The sequence below is a fragment of the Caenorhabditis elegans genome, chromosome II (assembly GCF_000002985.6).
Source record: "Caenorhabditis elegans chromosome II".
Classification (NCBI taxonomy): domain Eukaryota; kingdom Metazoa; phylum Nematoda; class Chromadorea; order Rhabditida; family Rhabditidae; genus Caenorhabditis; species Caenorhabditis elegans.
Window position 1 is genome coordinate 7,285,130 of NC_003280.10, and position 20,687 is coordinate 7,305,816.

Consider the following 20,687-nt stretch of genomic DNA (forward strand, 5'->3'; position numbering starts at 1 on the left):
AGTTACGATGACTAATGTTTGTTGGCTCAATGATGTGCACCTTGCAAAACTGTGCACAAAATGGATACAATGGGTGTTGCCGCGCGCGCACAAAATGTATTACACGAGGAGACGAAATTTCGGACGAAAATCGTATGAAGAGGGACCAACAGTTAATCAAAACCTTGATTTGATTGATAAAGTTATTAGACATGATAAACAAGATTACCATTTCATTTTTCGATTTCTTATCTCAAGGAACTAGATTATTTTCCAATCAGAAATCTGGTAATCTATTGTGTTTATCATATCAAAGTTTAATCCAAATTGCTCTAATCTACTCCGGGACTATTCAAACATTATTGACACGTTGCCAAACGTCATGTTAGTTTCTATGAACTAAACAAAGATGTCCAGAATTTTTTTTTTCCGGTCAACTGAATATTTCCGTAGATATCAGTTGTCCAGAGGGTCAAAACATCAGACAGACCACAGAGAACGTGCCACTCTTTTTGGCACGTCTGCTCAGTGAGCAGAAGAGTAAGAGAGCAGCGTAACAAAATTAGATAAATGAAATAAGTGTAGGTTCAGACGGAAATGGAATTCTAAGAATATCTCAGAGACAGGGTGCCCTTCCGGTTCATAAATCAACGGGTAGGCGGTTGAATTCAAACTTTGGACAAGTGACTGAAAGAGTTCACTATCTGGAATAAACTAGAGTTAGAGGTACTAAAAATACATTTTGTTTGCAGAATCGAAGGGGTTTTTTATTTTAGGCGTCAAAAGGTCAATTTCGGAAAAGAGCATGCACACATTTGACTTACTTTCGAAAACTTGAAATGTAAAAAAATTAACGTCCCAAAAATAATTCAAGAGGGTATTAGAATACTACTGTGGTCATTATCTCCCGGAAATGGAACTATTCCAAAGAAAATTGAGTGTTGCCGGTGAAATTGCTTCAAATTTTGTAGTGGAAACCAGTATTATAAATACAAATTTGAAGCAAGAACATAGCAAAATGAACAATTTCATTCTGTGATGTAAATGATGATAAAACCAACTAACAAGTTCATTTTTTCGTAGTTTTTCTAGTTATTTGTGAACGACTAGGTATATTTTTATTTTTTGGCAGAACACATTTACTCGTACTTACTCATCTCAAAGAATTCAACAAGTTGCGAATTGTGTCTAGATTGGCCTTCCAGTTCTCATTTTCATCAAATCACGATGTTTACAAAAAATCAAAAATATTGAGAACAAGTTCCCATGATGAACACCACTCCCAATAACCTTGCACTTTTTAATGTTAACGAGAAAAAGTGTCAGTTTCGGTTTGCACAGGGTATACCACAGAGTAAACAAAAACTTCCGAAAACAGATCTGCGAACTATGCGTCATTTATTTGATGTTGATTTGACCATCACCAGAATATGATTCTGAAATGGTTTCATACAATGTGATGTGAAATTTACTGGATCGTTAAAGATCGTCAATTCGAAATTTTAGTCAAGGTATAGTAGGGACTAAAAATTATAATTGGTTTGACAAATTTTGTATTAATGATACTTGATGAATTGTGTAGATGTTTACTATGTTTCTCCAAATTTAACACGAGAGCTCTGGTTGTCTATTAGTCAGCAAAATGGACTGGAAATTTGAAAATAGGGATCAAGTAAGCTTGGCAAATTCTGCACGTTTAGAGCCGTATAAATGGATTTTCTATGTTCACTTGTAAAGGTCAATATATATTAAAACTCTGAGTTTTAAGCATTTCAAAAAAATACCGAGCTGGTGGATATCAACTGGCGGAATTCAAATCTGAAAATTTTTAGCATAGCCTCAAAGTTGTTGCTGTTACTTATTGAAAAGCAGGAAAAACAAACTATACATAGTTTATGCCAATTATGTTTTGTAACAGCTGGAGTGGGCACTGCTACTAAAAGTATTACAGTCCCAGAGTTTTAAGCTTAAACCTGAGTTTGCGATTTCAACAAACGATATTCTAATTAAAATTTGCATCATCGTATACAGGATTTCTGGTAGTTCAAAAATCAAGGACTGGTAACAACCATAAAATTTCGATGAGAAGCATGGAATGTTCACAATTCGTGACATTCTGTAGTCCGCGTGTGATGAAGCTTCTTATGAAATCATATGGTGTCAAAACGGGACGTCATTTCATCGCCTACAGTCCCCATTTTCCCATTTATGATTGTGAGAGAGCATAGACGCAGGTGAACTAACGAACATTTCTCGACGTTTCACACGAAAAGAACATAATGTATTTCGTCATTTTTCCCATTTATTTCATTTGCAGAAATATTTTATCAATGAATTTGATGGACAGTTTGCAAAGAGAGGGAATGAGTGGTAGAAAGAAAATACGAGGAAAAATGATTGATTTATGAACTGTCTATATTTAGAAGTGACGACATTTTAATAAGACAGGACAATAAAACAATGAAGAAAAATATTGAAAAAGAATAAGAGAAGCCGAGAAATACAACTAATCATTGATATATTTTAAAACATTAGAATCGATCTTAAAAATTACAACAAGGAAAACAATTAGTTGGAAATAGAAATCTACTTGGTTTTTAAATGGGGTTCTGACTTGACCATCACCACGTTATTTGAACTCAAAAAATTTTGAAAAAAAAGATAAAAACTAGCAAATAAACTTTTAAAAAGAAGTCACAAAACAGGTCAGCAAAACAAATAGTTTCCTTGGATGTTGCTTTATTTCGCAATAAAAGATGAACTGAAGATACTTATATATGTCAGTCTTTTAGAATCAAACAGATAAATTATCAATTGATAGTGTTTCCACGTGATGGACAATTCTATGATTTATGATCTTATGATTAGCAATTACCACGAATCAGAAAATTATCTAAATATCCGGTGTTCCAAAGATTAAACAATGTATCCTAATCATTGGAGGCTGAAGTTGGCTAAACAAAAAGCTTTTTTCCACTTTTCCTGGCTACGAATCCAATGGACTTTGTTCACAGTTACCACCAGACTGATCATGAACAACTAGGCTACACGAAAATAATCAACAAAAAATGGGCTGATCAACAAGCATGAACTGACTATTGGATACGGGAAGTGGAGGGAAAGAGCACATTTTGATGCTGATTTTCTTAAAAGGTTTTACAGATCAAAAAGGGATGGCAAGCGATGTCTAGAAATTATGAATTTAAAAAATTTAAATGTATAAAGATGTCCATTATAGTTTTGAAAGTTTGCAAGTTTTTTGCAAAAAGATGCTCATATCTGTATTGAATATAGACTATAAATGGGCTTGCACTTTGAACTTGGAAACAGTTGTTCTGAACATTTTTCAGTTAATTTTTGATACTAATTTAGAGGTCAGCAAAATTGCTCCAAATGTGCATCTTTTTGCTGGTTGAGATGATTTTTAGGTTGCGTGAGCTAAAATACATTCTTCGTTAGTTAGCTATGTTTCTTCGCCTCCTAAATTCGAATCATTAATTGCTCAAATCCGTAAGTTAGAAATACACAAATTTCTTGAAACTCTTAGATTTTAAAAGTGAGATATATATTCTAAAGTTCTCCTTTTTTCAACCACTCTAACTAACAAATTAAACGTTTCGAAATTTGGTTTTGTCTGAACATTTTTTTAATTATGGCTCATACTGAGTTTTCATGTTTAACAACTTTTTTGTAGACTATAAGGATGTCACCTTTAGAAAAAACATCACATCATAAAATCGAGATTTCTTCTTCTTTACGGTTTTAGAATTATTGACTTTTGTTTTTCTATTTCCATAATTTCATTCAGAAATTTTGCAGTTTAGTCTCCACAAAGTCATTCAAATTCAGCTCAGGATGTTTAGTCAGAGATTCAAATTTTTAGAGAAAATCCGCTGGGGAACTCCGTTCTCGACGTTGGATGAATAAACAAACGACTTCTTCTCTTGTAGCGAAACATTTCGAAATTCAAAGCAGAACGAATTCTGTGTCTCAACACAAAAAGTGACGTGGGGTTTGGAAGAACTAATCGAATAAAGGGTGGACATGATGACTATTCTGTTTATTTGCTTTTTGACTCAAAAAATACACACTGAGAAATGACGGATCAAAACTTGACAGTTCGGAAGATCGGGCAAAAATCAATTTGATTGGATTTTTCACGTGGTGAAACTTTGTATTTAGTTAAATGCAAAGATAGTATGACAGGATATATGATTAGAAAGAGACAAGAATATGAACCAATTACGTCTACAGTATACTAATAGTAAGAAATAGCTACTCGTCACTTATGTAGAACCTTTTGATTTGTGATTTTCTAGTCGTGTGATAATGTCTATTGGTCAAAACATTAATTTACTCCCATGATTTGTAATTTCAGAATGAAGTGACCGCGGTACAATTGAGGCGTTGTCTGGCTGAAATTGGAATTATGATATGAGTTAATGATAACCAGTGATGACAGCTCAAGCAGTCTGGAACAAATAAATAACAACAACGAATTCAAAACCCGATTTTCCCCAAAAATAAAACAAAAAACCCCTAACGTACTTATTGCGTGCAAATCCATTGACAACCTGTGCTCAATGCCTATTTTTTACATTTATGTGCATGAGAGTAGAGTATATGTGTACCATGTTATGAGAAACAAGAAATGTTATCCAAATTTAGTTTTGAAGCTGAAGTTTCCGACAAAGAGCCCGCCAGAGTCTGGTCTTAAAAAATGAGAACGATCGACGTAACAGTCTTATCCCATAATTCTCATGAAAATTTCTGAAGTAGAGTAGAATTTGTAATTTAAAAAATGACAGCAGCCCTTGAATTCACTTGTATCTGTTTTTGTTGTCAATATGGATGATGGAAAATTCATTAACTGAAACAATGTTTTTAGTTGTGCACTCGTTAAAATGATTAATTGTGCACTTTTATCAGAAGCACTCAACTGTAAAGAAGTGCCATTAACATGTCAATTTGTTTTGCGACTGGGAGAAAATACTTGCACTTTTGATAGAAGTTTCATATTCCATGCACTATCAATTGTCAGTTGTTTGATAGTTTAGATTAATAGTTCTATTTGTTCTTTTTTCTGTGTAAAAGAGCATACTTTGGCCTATGCGAAATCAGACATCAGTTTAGTTTAGAGACTTTTTTTCATCCGATTACTATAATGTTAAAGATAAACATTTCTCTTGTCAATCACGACGTATTGAAACTTTCCACATACCAATTTATTTCAGACTATATAAATAGATGATAAACGCATTGGAAAATCAAACTTTTCTATTCATTTTTTGTTCTTCATTATTCTAAGTTCTCAACAATGCCAAACTATGAGCTGAAAGGCAATCTAAAAATGGCTGACGTAGCGGATCCAGAAGTTGAGAGTAGGCCCCAACGATTCCCTAAGAATATTATGATAACTGGAGCTAATCGTGGAATTGGATTCGGACTTGTCAAACATTTTCTGGAATATGATGGAATTGAACTTCTTATTGCCACGTGCAGAAACCCAGAGAAAGCAGATGAACTGAATGCATTGAAAAATGATAGAAGACTTCATGTAATTGCATTGAATGTAGATGATGATGAATCCATCAAGAAAGTATTCGATGAAGTATCTTCACTTGTATCATCAAATGGACTTAATATGCTTATCAACAATGCTGGAATACTTCTTCCATATGAAGTGGATGGTCCAAAGATCTGTAGAAAAACGATGATGAAACAATTGGAAACTAATTCAGTGTCTGTTGCAATTTTAACTCAAATATTCCTTCCATTGATCAAGACAGCTGCATCAGCTGCAGAAGGAGATGAAGCAAGTATTGATCGAGCATCTATTATTAACATTTCATCTACAATGGCATCAATTGAAATGAACAATGGATGCTTTGATGGTCCTATGGTATTGTTTTTTTTTTTTCATTTACAGTTATTGCCTGTTTCAATTACTCCTATGTCCAAATGTATAGTGAAACCTTTCAGAAATTTTTTCATTATTATTTTTTAGTTAACAGTCAAGAAATGACGGTACTTACTTTTCAAATATAAGTAGGAAATCAACGAAAAATTTTTTCTCTCGTCCATTTTCATCCTAATAGATCAATTTTTTCTAATTTTTGCATTTAACGTAAACGTTAACTGTAAAGTTTGAAAAATCCAAAATTGCAAAACCATTAGTTTCAAAATACCAAAAATATTCAAAAATCTATTTCAGTATCAAATTTACTTCAAATAAATTAGATATTTGACCAATCAGCGACTAGGGTGGGCGTGGTTAACGGCGCTCATTGGTCGGCACCATTCTGCTCAGCGCGCGAATTTAAAATGTACAAAAACCAAAAATTGACCGATCCATAATTTTTCAGACCGCATACCGAATGAGTAAATCTGCTCTGAATGCATTTGCGCGTCAATCATTCATGGAACTATCTAAATATCATATTCTTGTCACTTCATTCTGTCCAGGATGGGTCCGTACTGATATGGGAGGTGATAATGCTGATTTGGATGTCAATGAATCAACTAAAACACTTTCTGCAAACATTCTTCGACTCGATAATCGTAACAATGGGTTGTACTTTGACAGATTCTTGCATCCAATTCCAAACTGATATCATTTCTAAAAAGCACATTTTGTTCTTCGTATTTGCATCCGATATCGGTGATAATCTTGAATTTGTTTTGTTTAAGATGCAAAAGCTAGAATTTTTTCTTGTAATTCGGAGAATTTAATTTTGCTTCCACACCAAAAAACTCCAGTTTATCCCCCCCCCCCCCCCCCCCATTGACGTAATACCCGCCTTTTGTTGTGAGCAATAAAATAAAGAGATCTTTGAAGCTGCAAAAATGATGTTTTCATCTTTTGTGACCTTAAACTCTAAAGAGCACTATGTTGTCCACATTGATCAGACTGATTTAGGAATGTCTGGAATTACGTTGTGATGATGTCAGTCAACAACTCTGAATGAATGAAGAACGCCCGACAATGGATGGGATTATGGGATTTACACATCAAGCGTGGGAAAAGCAGGAATTATAGATTTAGGGTATACTTTGCAAATGCAGAAATATGTGTTATTAAAATTTGAATAAAAAGGGATTTTATGAAATTAAACAAGATCTTATTTTACATGATTAAGGCAACAAAATGAAAATTATTATACATGCTATAACTCAAATGAATCTTCTAGATCGTCGCTGTCTTCAATCTCGGTTTTGATATTCTGATCCTCCTCGACGTTCACTGTTGGTCTTATTCGTGTTCGTGTAGATTTCGGGACATACTGGAAAAGCTACTACCAAATTTAGAATAGATAGTGTGGACACAATATACCTCAAAACTATCATCAGCGTCAATTTTTTCTTCTTCTTCAGAATTCTCTCTTTTTCGTCCTCTTTTCCTTCCCAATGATGAAGATGACGATACTGATTTTGGATCTTCATCGGCACAAATCACTTCTTTTTTAACTTTCTTGAAATCGACACCCAACTTCAGAGCATTCATCCGTTCGTGTAATGTAATCACCTTCTCACAATGTGTCAAAAATCGCTTGAAAGCGATTTGAGTAGTTTTATTAGAGTTGAAGCGAACAACCTAAATGGTTATATTACTAGAAAAGGTAGTTTTTTGTATTAACTTACAGTGTAAGTATCTACTAGAAGTTCATGCAGTGTATCGACAATTTTCATGGGAACACACTCCAACCGTAAGGATGTGGCCATCGCGGTGAACACGTGACGAATGATCCATGAAGATGGATGTGAATTTGCTCGTCCGACCATTCTATTCGCAAGTACAATCTCCGGATACAGCTCCTCTTCGTTGTCTGTTTTACGTTTCTTTTGGGGAATTACTTCATCTCCATCGATAGTATGAACACTGCTGATGCACTCGCATACGAGTTCCGTCATTTCTAATAGTTTGATATTGGAGTCGTCTTCGCCAGTTTTGGATATAATTCCCACAGCCCTGCAGAATCCAAGAAGAAGATTCATTCTGAAACATGTTTTTGTATGTTTATTTTTAATTTGAAGAAAAATCCAAATTTCTAACTTATTAAAATCACTTCTTATAGATTTTTTGCAATAAGATGCAAATATCTTAACCAAAGGCAAACATTCGTTGGATTTCTGGAAGACGAGCATAATAATTGCACACATGAGTTTGGACCAAGCGTATCGTCCATAGGATAACATACTCAAACAATCTTGAACTGATTGAACGAGAGCCATGCCTTGAAGTGAAACAAGAGCCTTTTCAAATACTTTTGCAAGTGCATCCTGACAATCATCCTCTGTTTGTTCTTCGCCTTGGAAAATTGCATTGGCTGTCTTTGGAAATCCCTGTGATTTGATAACTTTTATCAATGTATTCACACCAGTTGACGTCAAAACTTCATCGCCTCTTTGAATTAAAAGTGTCGTCAGCTTCAAATAAGGTTCGCAGTTTTCAAAGTCAATCGAAGTTGCGAATCCGATAAGTTCCAATCCAAGTTGCTGAAGTTCTTCATTCTTATTCCCTAAAAGAGCTGGAATGATAGTCTTGAACAGCGACGACATTGATGCAGTCGGTGATTCGACTTCTTCATGTTTACATGTAGCAAGAAGCATTGTGGCACTTCGAAGATACATTTGCTCGAGAACCTTATCGTTCTTCATAGCTTCTTCCAAATTAAGAACTTCTTCGTGAGATAACATCAATTGCTTTGCGGTATCACACATCCAGTCGCACAGTTGTTTAACGTCGTCTCCAATTTTGCAAAGATCAAAACATATCATAACGATAGTTAAAATAGTTTCACTTGAGAAAACAAAAGAAGAATTTCCCAATATTTTCTTCAATGCATGTTTGTACAGCATTTTGTCATCATGCAAATCTCCATACTTTGTAGCCACATTCATCAAATGAAGCAAATTATACAGAACAAGATCCTTGCAAGTGTAATCGGTTGACATGTTTCGATGAAAATAAGCATCGCAGAATTTTTCAAGATGTTCGACAAAAGTGGTGACGTCCGGTAGGAAGAATGTGAGTGCTCTGCTTCGTAAATGTGTCGCGTCGAGGCGTCCTTTAGCGAAATTGAAAATGACATCGACAAAGCACCGAGAAATGAATATTCGTGAAAAAATCTTTCTTATGTCCTCATTCCCATCGTTATTGTCTCTGGAAAAAGACTGTATAAAAAAATTGAAAAACAATTATTTTCTCACTTTGGTATCAGCCTAAAGGTTGTTCGACGCATCAGCCCAACTCTTTCACAATCAGGAATTGTCATACTAAGCAGATCCTTCATAAACTTCTCAACATCTAGAGAGCCGCATGCTTGCTGAACGGTTGATTTTTGGATGAAACGAACAGTGGCGAACTTCATCTGAATTTCAATTTGTAGGAAATCAACCGAAGCTTTCTAACTTACAAAGACGTAAACTGCAGTGGGATCAACTAAAGGATCGAGATATTCAAGTATGATACTTGGAAATTCTTTAGGAATATTATTATTATCTGAGTCCGGGAATGGAAATATAGAAGGAGAGATAATCTCATCACCAGCCACCTTCATCCAAGATTCGACGAGAAGTTGATGAATAACATCCTGTACACGAGCTGAAAATCAATTAAATCAATTGAATCACACTGGTCAGCATATATTTCTTACCACTATCACTGTTGTTTAAGAGATTTACTAGCCGGAATCTTTGTTTTTCAGAAAACGAGAGCAATGAAACATCAGATGCTAATCTCACAATTATTGCTTGTTTAACACGATTATCCTTGCTCGTTTCGACGTAGTCGATGCATTTATCAATATCGTTCTCATTCGCAATGTGAACTCGACGAGCTGCATTGACACGCACACTTTCATCAACATCATGAACACTCTTCCACAAAACTGTAAAAAAACGTGAATTCTGGTTAATAAAGAGTGTTGCCAACTTACGATCATTCACAGTTACTTCATCACAACATGTGGTTTTACATTCAATATCGTGGTCCCACAGTGATAGAGCAATTACAGCTTTACATCTAACTTCTGGCGACTTGTCCAACAAACTCTTCGCCAATTTTCCCATCCATCGGTTTTTCACTCCGCTTGGAATCATAACTTCACTCTCTGTAGGATCTTCATCAGAGAGGAATGCGTCATCTCCATGCTCCCGCATAACATCAGCATACCGATTCGCTTCTTCCATAAGACACGCGATGAGTCGATAAATGCGACAACGAACGAAAGAATCAGCGTGCAAATAAAGACGATCGACAAGAAGAATCAGCTTATATAGAAGATCACTGCACTTCATTGACTTGTTTTTAATTGCAAGTTTTGCGATGAATATCATAAGTACATGCTCGGCCTCCTCAGCACCTTGATCTCGTTCTCGTTCATCAACAATAATCGATATAAGCCCTTCAATTATCGAATCAATAACAGTATTCCGTTTGCAATCTAACATAGTTGACTTGAAAATTATTTTGTGTGCGACGTCAAAAAGTGCTATCGCTGCAGGCTCTGCTCTATATGTGACTTCGGTGAACACTCTTCTTATACGAGCTGTCAGAACATCCAACGGAACTTCTTCTGTAACATGATTGTCTTATAACGTTTATATATACTCACAAACAAACCAATCGTCAAAAGATTGAAGTCCTCTTCATTTAAATCCAGCTCCTTCTGTTCTTGTATGACTTCTTCATTAATTTCATCTTCTCCGTTTGCATCATCACTTTGTTTACTTACTGAGCTCTGAATAGGCTCATCGAAACTGTCGTTTTGAGGTTCGTTAGCTTTCGATGAAGCTTCTTGAGAATCAAAACTGTCTTCACACGCAGGTTCTTCAAAACTATCTTCATCGTTATCCTCTTCTACCATATCATCGAAAAGATTTCCGAGATGATCACCAGACTCCATCTCAAACATTTAGATTTGTGCGAAAACGGTTTTCAAGTAATTCAAGATATATAAGGGAGATATATAAACATCTTTAAAACAAATGTTCAACAACTTTTTTTTCAAATTTTTATGCTAAAATAAGATTAGGAAAAAATTACAAAACGAGTAACATTACAAATTACGATAAGCTGTCTACAGAAATGCACAGGGAATAACAAAAAGAACCGGTATAACAACCGGATTTGAGATAACTAAAGGTACATTTGTGAGGAGTTGAGTGTTGGGAATAGTACAAAACTGATTGGGCTAGTGAGATCCCTGCATATCTTGGTATGGATAGCTCATGACAGCCGGCTTTTGAAAATATTTTTCAAGTTTTGCTGCAAATTAAGGTTGAATATTATTAAATCATTCTTTGCAATATCTTACCAAGAATGTGCTTTCCATGAGGGAATTGTCTCAAAACGGGAATGTGTGGACGAACAGTTAGGATGAGTTCACGGCGCTGTTCTGATGTAACCTGATCGAACATTTTCTGAACAACGTAGTTGGCGTACTGATCTTTCATCATTTGGACAACAATCGGTACAGATCTGAATGAAATAATTATATCTACATTTTTCATGAATATACATACCCTTCCTGATGGTGACACGCAGCTCCTACGATCATGGACTTGTGATAAACTGCGCCTTGTTCCAAACATTTTTCGATAACGTTCGACGAGTACTTGTGGGTGGCAAACTCGAATAGATTGTTGGAGACACGAGTAACAATAACCATTCTATCCTCTTCACTTCCATGTTCAATGACGTGTTGAACCACATAGTTTCCGTACTGATTATTTGCAATTTCGTCGAAACGTTTATGAATTTGGCCGATAACAGGCTTCGTCTGCGAAGGACTGCAGTGTTCGAGACAACGTTGGACAACACGACAACCGTAGGGATCCACAGACATCTCGTAAATTGTGTTGCTGGATTCTAGAAGCGTATCGACAATGAATTGGACGTACTGTGGACTGACTTTCTCTATGGCCTTCTGAACCACGTGGTTTCCATTTTGATCTTTCATACAACGATGGATGACGTGTCGGATTTGAGAAAGAATTTTTATTTGAAGTGGCTCATTGATTTTTTCCAAAGCTTTCTGAAGAACACGGCAGGCATACATTTGAAACGCGTATTCTGGTACACGATCAATTATTGCATCGACGAGCCGAGCCCAATGCCTTTCTTCGCCATATTCGAAGAATTTCTGCACTACGTAGTTGCCGAAAATATCATCAACGAGCTCATCAGCATTGGAAACGACTTCATCAAATATAGAGTCCTTCTCGAATCTGTCCTTACTGGAAGCAAGTTCCTGTTGAATGAATCTCGAGCCAACTTGATCTTTGGCAAACTTCAACAGTGCTCCACGAATGTCTGATAATTTTAAATTCTTCATCATGGCTGGATTTGCACGATATCTAGTTAGAAGATCGTCGGTGGTTGTTGGTTCCCTGAAATATACAAATATTTAAACTATTTTTGAGTTTAGAAAAAAACCTGTAGGGATTTGAAAATATGCCTGTGGCAGACGGTTGAACCGGTACACGAATACTTTGAGAATGCGCTTGGTGCATTTGTAAATCATTATATGCTGTAAAAACGGAGAATTTCCATATTCGAAATATGTTTTTACTAACCTTGTGCTTGTAGCATTTGTGTCATTTGATTCGAAAACATATTAGAACCATTGTATTGATGATTCATGTAGTTGTTATTGATAGTACTCAAGACATGACCGACATTAGAGCTGATTGGAATATTTTCTTGAGCACAATAACACGATGGTGGAGTTCCGAACATGTGCAATGTATTCTGGCCAATTACTTTTCCTCCTTGATGCATGTAAGTGGCAAATTGAAACTCTGGTGTATCGGGAAGGCGTTCATTTTTTGGATTGGTAGAAATATGACGGCCATACGATCTCTGAAATCATTGTTTTATTGAAAATTTAATTGACAAACACTGCGGCAAATCTATCAGTGTGATTTATTGCATGAACATTGTATTTCTATTCAAAATAAAAAATAATTTCAATATTGCAATAAACAAGACTCACAATCGGAGATCCGCATACACTATCCACTATTTTCTGAGCACCGATGCTCCTCCCAAGAGATTCAATCGGAGAAGCTGAAGGATCAAATGTGCATGTATTCCCAATTGAAATCGGACGACTCATCAGGAACGCAGATTACCCCTAAAATAATTACTTTAGGTCAAGGAGGCATAGTTCAGCTTGAAAAAACAATTGCAACGCGTACTTTATTTATTTTTATTAATTAAAATAGTTGCACATGAGAATTTAGAACATTAAAATGAGAAAACAATGAAAAACAATCAAAAATCACTATTTAGAACAGGAGTTCCGTATTTATTCGGATAATTTTCGAACGAATACCGTAGTCGTGGTGTTCGTGGTGAAACCCATTTCTCCATTAAATGCATGTTCCTTTAAATTATTGAGGTTCCGCACGCACTTGAGAGTCCATGGAAAGGAGAACTGGTGAAAAACTTAATATACGAAAAGGTAATATGCTGAAAGGAGGCGTGGCATGTAGGAGAGTAGAAAAAACATTTTTTTCGACTTTTTGAAAAAATAGTAGGCTTGGATTATGTAGTTTCAATATGGTGTCGGGTACTGTATTTTCTGAAAACCCATGTGATTCGAGTTCGCGGCGAGACCTAATTCTTCAGGGACCTAATTTTATACGAATCCCAAGCTGACCTAGTGAAGACCCTGTGTAGATGTAACAGTAAATGTAAACATAGCATTTATATTAATCTCCGTTTTTCTGGAGATCAAATGCTAAGTAGATCAATTGAATATACTTGTGCTCTCAGAGATACCTGCTCCAAAGTCGATATTTCCTCACTCTCAACTCTTCAGAACTGGCAGAAAGTGTATGAATGAGTGTTGTTATGCATAGTATTGAATATTCTAAATTTATTTTCCATGTGCTTTGTGCTTAACATAGCTTGACCGTTTTGATTCTTTCTTTACAATGAAATGGATATACATCTTCATCTTTTTATTCTCGGGAGTCGAATGACCGTTTCAAAAACTTCAAAGTGTGTAGAGCATGCAAAAGCAAACAACGTGAAGATTCTCGACAAATTTAGTTTTTTTTTTTCTTCCCGACCGTCCGTTCGCCGGCCATCGTATCAAATTTCCTCCCACCTCTATTTCATTGTCATCTCCATTCCAACCCCTTTCTGACCTTTAACGAGAATTAGATTTTGTCTGTTTGTGTATATTTAATTTTGGAAAACAAAGCCTCACATCGAAAAAGGTTGCAGGCTGGCCGATCGTACGAGCGTATTGTGTGTGTGTACGAACATAGAGCGTCCGATTGCATAAGGTTCGTGTAAAGCAGCTTCCGGCCGTGGGAACAACACCATAGTTTGTGTGCCGAGAAGCGACGCCCCTTGTCTCCTCACAGTCCCATCTTTGTTCTTGCTTCGTAACTTGAACTCATCACGACCAAATAGAGTCTTTGACTAGGTGTACCCTTTGGTTGCCATGGTTAAAAGTCTTCATTATTTTATATTACCTTTAATTGGTAATGCCCTAATTCTAAATACACCACCTGAATATCAACCTGGATATGGTTATGTTGGACCAGCATGTGCTGTATTTGTAAGCATTCGTAGAAAACAATTTGAAAATATCTTCCAAATCTTTCAGGACAGTACCCTATTCCTTCATGGTGTTTCCAAGCGAAAGTTGAATGATCACGAACTACACATATTTAGTTCGTATCAGCATGATCTAAGTGCATTCAAAGAGTTTGTCATTCTATTCTCGATTGTTTTGAAAATTAAGCGTTTTACAGTTCATCATCTTCATTTGATTCTTTCGAAGCCTCGTTTCCTACAATTCCAAAATTCTGTGGAGGGTATGATGATTCTATTGAAGTGGTGTTGGATTCTTGTATTGTTCGAGTAAGTTTTTTTTTCCAATTGTGTATAGTTAGAACCATCTGGTTTTAATGTAAATCTTCAATATTACGGTATCAGGGGTCGACACGATCGGAAATTGATAGGTCAAAGACGCTTCGAGACCAATTACCGTATTCTTTTGTCAGAATCTATGAAATAGTCACTTCACTTTTTAATTACTACAATTAACAAATACGGTTTTTTTCTAGAATAATCACGTCTACGTTGGAGATCATCTTATCCGACCATTAACAAACTTTGAGAAACAGAAAATACAGTTAGTTAAAATGAGACGAATGTATGGAGAATCAAAAAGGAAACGTAGCAAAAGAAGCTCGAAACCATTGTAAGTTCATCCAATATTCTGCATTTTCAAATAATCTTGTTTCAGGCCTGGCACACGACCACAAAGAGATTTTAGTGAAATGCTTCACAAACTTTTGAATATTAACTCTACAGTAACTTCTCGATTCCTTCCAGTAGTTAGTCAAAGTCCTCTCTTTGCAATGGAAGGTCCGTGGCAGAATTTGTTTGAACTCGGGAAAGGTGATTTCCTTTCTTCGAGATATTTGTTATGAAAATTAAACATTTCATTATTCCAGATAAGGATATGATTGAATTATTAGCTGCTTCACAATTTAAACCCCAATTACCACCCGTTGCATCAGTTCCAGTAGCTCCAGTCATTGATATTACGAAGATTGATTCTCCGTATAGAGCCACTTTTACAACAATGAAACCAAGAAAATCACAGAAACCAGAAAAAAAGAAAGAAGTTTTCAATGTTTTCACTACTAAAACTAATCCTCAAATTACCACGACTACTATGACAACCACAACAAGAACATCCACAGGTAACATCTACAAGACAACTATTTGAAAAATTCAGTATATACAACATTTTCAAAATTGCAATTTATAATTAATAAATTAAGTTAACATCCGATTAAAGCTGTCAATTTTCAGCCATTCCAACAACTACCACAACTCCAAGACAAATATCACTTCAAACGATTCCATTTTCAACCACAACTAGACAACCAAATTTTGATAAAACCAAGACTCCTGCAACAATGCCATCAGCTTCTTCTTCTTCACTTTCAAGTATTCAAACAGTTGTTGATCCAATTATCTTGAAGTTAATTTCAAAGGCATTGGAAAAAAATGAAATGATTGATGAATATTCATTGAAACAGGCTCTATCGATGAGAAATGTTGCAACTACTACTGTAGGTTTAAATCTTTAATACATCTGAATTATCAATTATTTCAGACTCCTCTTCCACTTCGTTTCATTCTTCCAACACCTGCAGCCCCAAATCCATTTCTACCGTCTACAAGAGTTGGAGGTCTTTCTCATAATCATCTATTCATTCCCCATCAACCGTTTACTACTCTTGTTTCGACCGATTCTAGATATTCTGCACCGAACCCTCTTTCTCATCGACTTCCAAACGAGATTTGCCGAGTTCATATGAATTCAAATCCTTTCCATTTTTAGTTTTATTACTCTACCAAATAATTAAACAGACTTTTCCTATCGGGTCCCCTAATTTTCTTTCATTTTTCAGGCATCTCGGTTGTTTTTTTCAAAGTATTTTGACCTAATTTTCCATGTTGAAATTAATAAAATATTTATTAAATGAACACAAACACAGATGTTGGAATTGTCTTCTTCTGGTCAAGTACTGGATATACTCTCTTTTTTTGATAATGCTGAATTGATAAATTTTTGGTTCCAATGAAAGGATCAAACATTGTAGAAAATCTTTACAAAAATAATTGTAGACCTACTATTATAATAAATACAGTTTTATGCAGAGTCTGCGTCTCTCAATATGAACAGCCTCTCAAGCACTAGAGATGCGCCAGCACGCCGCGCGTCAGCAAACGTCTTTGGCCTCAGTTTGCCTTCAAAATAATGCATGAGTTCGGCATTTCAAATATTATTTAAGCCAAATTGTTTTTCTAAACTGCGGAAATCTAATTTTGAGAAAAGGAAATTTTAAATCCAATCGTTTTATTTTAATCTTAAAATATCTTTCTATATAAAACCGCCAACCGTCCTGTTTGTTTCTTCAGAGATACTAATAATCTAACATTTTCAACAGAACAAATTGGATGACATCTGGAGCACCACCGACTATTTCAACAGAAAAAAGTCGAAGTAAACAGCTTCGAAAATCGTCAAAGCGCACAGCCAGCACCGTTGAAGGTACAGAGGTAGTAATTAAATAATATTTTCAATGTGAGAAAAAATAAATTGCAGGCTAAGCAAATGCGCGGCGACACTGAAAATCGTTCCGACGGAGAAATGGACGATGTTTCAACAAGCAGCGAAATCAGACATGGAAATGGATTTATTGAGAATTTCAGAGTGAGTTATTAATTTATTAAAATGTTCATCGGTGGGAAGTTTTCAGAGTCAAACCGGCAATTCTTCACGCACAACCGCAACAAATGAACGCATCAAAAAGAAACTTGTGATAAAGAACTTTAAAGGTAATATTTGTAAAGTTTTCATTAGTTATTTTGATTTCCAGCGAACGCGAATCAAAATGATGTTGCGATGGGGGACACCAATATTGATAGTAAGTTTATTCTTCGATAGGTGTTATATTTTGTTTGATATCCAGGTACAGACGGATCAGTTGGTAGAGATTGGGCTGTTCTTTCGGATAATGTTTTCGCTATTCTTGAAGATAGGAAAACAGTAACCACTTTGGAAGGCTTATTCAGCGTAAGTTTTTGATTGTTTAAAACATTGTAAAAACTGAGCGTTTTCAGAAGGTCAGATCTGTGTGCGATAAAAATCAATCAAAAGTACTTTACGATCGTCTCGTTGCAATTGTTGTTCAGTTTGCAAAATCATTAAAGGAGTCGTTAAATGCGGTTGAGCAAGTTCCTCTTGCAGAAGACAATTGTGAGCAATATTTGGAAAAGTTTGGGCAGATCTGGCAAGCATATCCAGTTAAAATCGTAAGTGAAGAGTTTTATTTAAAAAAAAACAATAGATTTAACTCAGAATCTCATCAGGAATATTTTTCTTCATCTGGACCGAATTGCGCTCGGCGCTACAGACACAGAAATTCTCCCTTTGTGGGAATGTTTCATGCAAATATTTCAAAAAACATTCTTCCCGAACATTTTCAAGGAATTCAAAGCAACAAAACTGTTCAATGCTCTCTATATGGCGATGCAGAAAATTATGCAGAGGTATCCAGTGGACAGTCCTCTCAGAAGTCTTGTAGATATGCTTCAAACAGTTCATGTGTCTGAAGAATTTGCAAAATTCCTTATTAGCCAACTTCGAGAGCACTATAACAATGAGAGAATCGATAAAGTTCCAAAAATGAATGTAGGTTTTTATTTTCATTCTTTGAAAAATCTCGATTACTTATATTTATTTTAGTGCAACGATTACATGGAATACTGTGAAGACCAGATAAATCGATATTCGCAATTAGTGAAAGTGAACTTTGATGAACCGTCGGCTCTAAAAGATGTTCAGGCAACAGTGACAAACTGTCTCATTCAACAAGCAATTCCTGAAATTCTCACACATGATTTTGACGATCTTATCGATTCTGATAACATTTCGGATATCGGCCGAATGTTTAATTTGTGCCGTCAATGCGTTGGTGGAGAGGATGAAGTACGTACACAATTCTCAAAGTATTTGAAAAAACGCGGAGAGAAATTGATTGCTACGTGTCCTGATGAAGATCTTGTTTCTGAGCTACTTGCTTTCAAGAAGAAAGTTGATTTTATCAGTAAGTATTTCAAAGTTCTCTGTTATTTTTATTATTATCAAAAATTTTAAATTCCTCATACGTGGATCATTAATCATATTTCAGTGACTGGAAGCTTCAAATCCGCAAATGATCCAGTAAAAATGAGACAATGTTTGTCAGATGCCTTTGAATCTTTTGTAAATAAACAAGTCGATCGATCTGCAGAACTTATTTGTAAGTCATAATTCGAAATTTCTATATTATAATTTCTATTTTTCAGCAAAGCACTTCCACACACTTCTTCACAGTAGCAATAAAAATGTATCAGACGACACAACTCTCGATCAAATGGTAGATGAAGCTATTGTGTTGTTCCGATATCTTCGTGGAAAAGACGTTTTTGAAGCATATTATAAAAGAGGTCTTGCTAAGCGGCTTTTCCTTGAAAGAAGTGCATCTGTTGATGCTGAAAAGATGGTTTTATGCAAGTTAAAGACAGGTATTTAATACTTTTTAGTTTTCAAATTAATAACTTTTTGATTTAGAGTGTGGCTCGGCGTTCACATACAAATTGGAAGGAATGTTCAAAGATATGGATGCATCTGAAAATTATGGAAGATTATTCAACCAATATCTAGAACATATGAACAAAGAAAAAGCGAATTTCACTGCTCGAGTCATAACTCCAGAATATTGGCCAACCTATGACACATATGAAATTAATATTCCAAAAGAGATGAGAGATACACTTACCGATTATCAAGATTTTTACCGTGTTCAACATGGAAATCGGAATGTTAAATGGCATCACGGACTGGCTTCTGCGGTTATTTCTGCTTCATTCAGGCCTGGATGTAAGAAAGAATTAATTGCAACAATGTATCAAACTGTCATTCTTCTTCTTTTCAACAAATGTGAGACATGGACTGTCGCTGAAATTGTTGAGCACACTAAGATTCTGGAAATTGAAGTCGTCAAAAATGTGCTTGCACTTCTTGGTGGACGTGATAAGCCTAAGGTTTTGCAGAGAGTCGAAGGAGGTGGATCCGAAAAGGTAACTAACTTTTCATTCAACTCAACTAAAAATGTCTTTGTTTAGAAGGAAGGTACTGTGGAAAATTTGAAAAACGAGAAATTTGTTGTAAATTCTAAATTCACGGAGAAGCGCTGCCGAGTTAGGATTGCTCAGGTCAATATAAAGACAGCTGTGGAAGAGACGAAGGAAGTGAAAGAAGAAGTGAATTCTGATCGACAATACAAAATTGACGCTGCTGTTGTAAGAATTATGAAGGCTCGAAAGCAGCTAAACCATCAAACTCTAATGACGGAGTTATTGCAACAATTGAGGTAAGTTTTCAGAAAAAAAACTTTATTTTTAAATTCAAAAAATTCAATCAATTTTTTATTCGAGAAATAGTAATATCAATATAAGCCGAAAAATAAAAACTGGTTTTGAAATTTTTTATGAAAATATTGAATGTAAAATATAAATTGGCACACAACTACAAACCAAAATCAAAGGAAATGTAAAAATTGAGAACTTTTTCAATACTCTCAAAAACATAGCATTTAGTAAATTAATATGAATTTTGACATTTTGAAGCGATTTCCTTGATAAAAATTTGTCTAAATTTTGCTAAATTTGCTGCTAAGGTAAAATAAATGTTAATTATTCTAAATGAGTTTTTTTTGTTTCAGATTCCCCGTGAGCACCGCCGATATCAAGAAACGCCTGGAATCACTCATCGAACGTGAATATATATCGAGGGATCCTGAAGAGGCATCTAGCTATAATTATGTTGCGTAATACATAATATCATTTTTATTCCTTTTTCAAATTCAATCCTTATCCGTGCCACTGGTCTCTTCTCATCTCGTTTGCCCTGTTATTGAACAGTTTTCTTCCTTTATTTGTGCGAGTTTCGTCTTTTTTAGAGAAAAATGTACTAAATGTTAGTTTCTGTTTTTTCAATTATGTTTTTCTCTTCACCTAACATGTGCATCCAAAATACTGTTGAATACATGGTTATTTGATTGAATTCTTTATACGAAATTACTCGAATCGGTTGAAATATCCGTGATCTTACATTTTT

The 20,687-nt window shown here is 35.4% G+C and overlaps 5 protein-coding genes and 1 long non-coding RNA gene across 8 annotated transcripts; 3 read left to right on the plus strand and 3 right to left on the minus strand.

Annotated features, from left to right (window-relative positions):
• Positions 1 to 2,287: 2,287 nt before the first annotated feature.
• Positions 2,288 to 2,684, minus strand: linc-107. The gene has a single exon (NR_101712.1). It is a non-coding gene; the product is annotated as a long non-coding RNA linc-107 (long non-coding RNA).
• A 2,612-nt stretch (positions 2,685 to 5,296) lies between these two features.
• Positions 5,297 to 6,590, plus strand: C30G12.2 (DeHydrogenases, Short chain; the record flags this gene model as incomplete). Its single annotated transcript, NM_063119.7, has 2 exons — positions 5,297 to 5,881; positions 6,345 to 6,590. The coding sequence occupies 2 exons, from the start codon at positions 5,297 to 5,299 to the stop codon at positions 6,588 to 6,590; spliced, it is 831 nt and encodes a 276-aa protein (NP_495520.2).
• A 306-nt stretch (positions 6,591 to 6,896) lies between these two features.
• C30G12.6 (uncharacterized protein) lies at positions 6,897 to 10,888 on the minus strand (the record flags this gene model as incomplete). Of its 2 annotated transcripts, none has more annotated exons than NM_001377814.3 (9): positions 6,897 to 7,262; positions 7,313 to 7,573; positions 7,621 to 7,975; positions 8,033 to 9,142; positions 9,190 to 9,350; positions 9,396 to 9,583; positions 9,636 to 9,869; positions 9,918 to 10,556; positions 10,604 to 10,888. In NM_001377814.3, the coding sequence occupies 9 exons, from the start codon at positions 10,884 to 10,886 to the stop codon at positions 7,146 to 7,148; spliced, it is 3,348 nt and encodes a 1,115-aa protein (NP_001364723.1). In that variant the 3' UTR covers positions 6,897 to 7,145. The 2 variants fall into 2 exon arrangements, with proteins under 2 accessions (NP_001364723.1, NP_001364722.1); NM_001377815.2 differs by having other exon boundaries at positions 7,063 to 7,271; positions 10,604 to 10,886.
• A 97-nt stretch (positions 10,889 to 10,985) lies between these two features.
• On the minus strand, positions 10,986 to 13,118 carry puf-8 (PUM-HD domain-containing protein). Its single transcript, NM_063122.10, has 6 exons — positions 12,978 to 13,118; positions 12,559 to 12,844; positions 12,419 to 12,512; positions 11,506 to 12,372; positions 11,298 to 11,461; positions 10,986 to 11,248 (listed from the first exon to the last, which is right to left on the minus strand). Exons 1-6 carry the CDS (start codon positions 13,098 to 13,100, stop codon positions 11,175 to 11,177), a joined length of 1,608 nt encoding a protein of 535 aa, NP_495523.3. The 5' UTR covers positions 13,101 to 13,118; the 3' UTR covers positions 10,986 to 11,174.
• A 1,094-nt stretch (positions 13,119 to 14,212) lies between these two features.
• Positions 14,213 to 16,504, plus strand: C30G12.1 (uncharacterized protein; the record flags this gene model as incomplete). Of its 2 annotated transcripts, none has more annotated exons than NM_001322737.2 (8): positions 14,213 to 14,558; positions 14,607 to 14,707; positions 14,755 to 14,863; positions 15,070 to 15,206; positions 15,252 to 15,406; positions 15,463 to 15,714; positions 15,827 to 16,089; positions 16,134 to 16,504. In NM_001322737.2, 8 exons carry the CDS (start codon positions 14,442 to 14,444, stop codon positions 16,359 to 16,361), a joined length of 1,362 nt encoding a protein of 453 aa, NP_001309540.1. The 2 variants fall into 2 exon arrangements, with proteins under 2 accessions (NP_001309540.1, NP_001309541.1); NM_001322738.3 differs by having other exon boundaries at positions 14,442 to 14,558; positions 15,252 to 15,373; positions 16,134 to 16,361.
• Positions 16,505 to 16,971: 467 nt separating this feature from the next.
• Positions 16,972 to 20,629, plus strand: cul-4 (Cullin-4). Its single transcript, NM_063124.8, has 13 exons — positions 16,972 to 17,083; positions 17,130 to 17,237; positions 17,284 to 17,362; positions 17,404 to 17,451; positions 17,497 to 17,600; positions 17,648 to 17,839; positions 17,886 to 18,218; positions 18,273 to 18,633; positions 18,718 to 18,828; positions 18,875 to 19,093; positions 19,140 to 19,648; positions 19,694 to 19,941; positions 20,293 to 20,629. The coding sequence occupies exons 1-13, from the start codon at positions 16,982 to 16,984 to the stop codon at positions 20,399 to 20,401; spliced, it is 2,523 nt and encodes an 840-aa protein (NP_495525.2). The 5' UTR covers positions 16,972 to 16,981; the 3' UTR covers positions 20,402 to 20,629.
• The last annotated feature ends 58 nt before the right edge of the window (positions 20,630 to 20,687 follow it).

Bases quoted from the DNA above. Each gene is read 5' to 3' on its own strand.
- puf-8 (NM_063122.10), bottom strand. From the start codon at position 13,100: ATGAGTCGTCCGATTTCAATTGGGAATACATGCACATTTGATCCTTCA. The intron at 12,845-12,977 runs GTGAGTCTTGTT...CAATGATTTCAG, and splicing joins GTGTATGCGGATCTCCGATT to AGATCGTATGGCCGTCATAT. The intron at 11,249-11,297 runs GTAAGATATTGC...CTTAATTTGCAG, and splicing joins TCATGGAAAGCACATTCTTG to CAAAACTTGAAAAATATTTT.
- cul-4 (NM_063124.8), top strand. From the start codon at position 16,982: ATGACATCTGGAGCACCACCGACTATTTCAACAGAAAAAAGTCGAAGT. The intron at 17,840-17,885 runs GTAAGTGAAGAG...GATTTAACTCAG, and splicing joins AAGCATATCCAGTTAAAATC to AATCTCATCAGGAATATTTT. The intron at 19,942-20,292 runs GTAAGTTTTCAG...TTTTTGTTTCAG, and splicing joins GAGTTATTGCAACAATTGAG to ATTCCCCGTGAGCACCGCCG.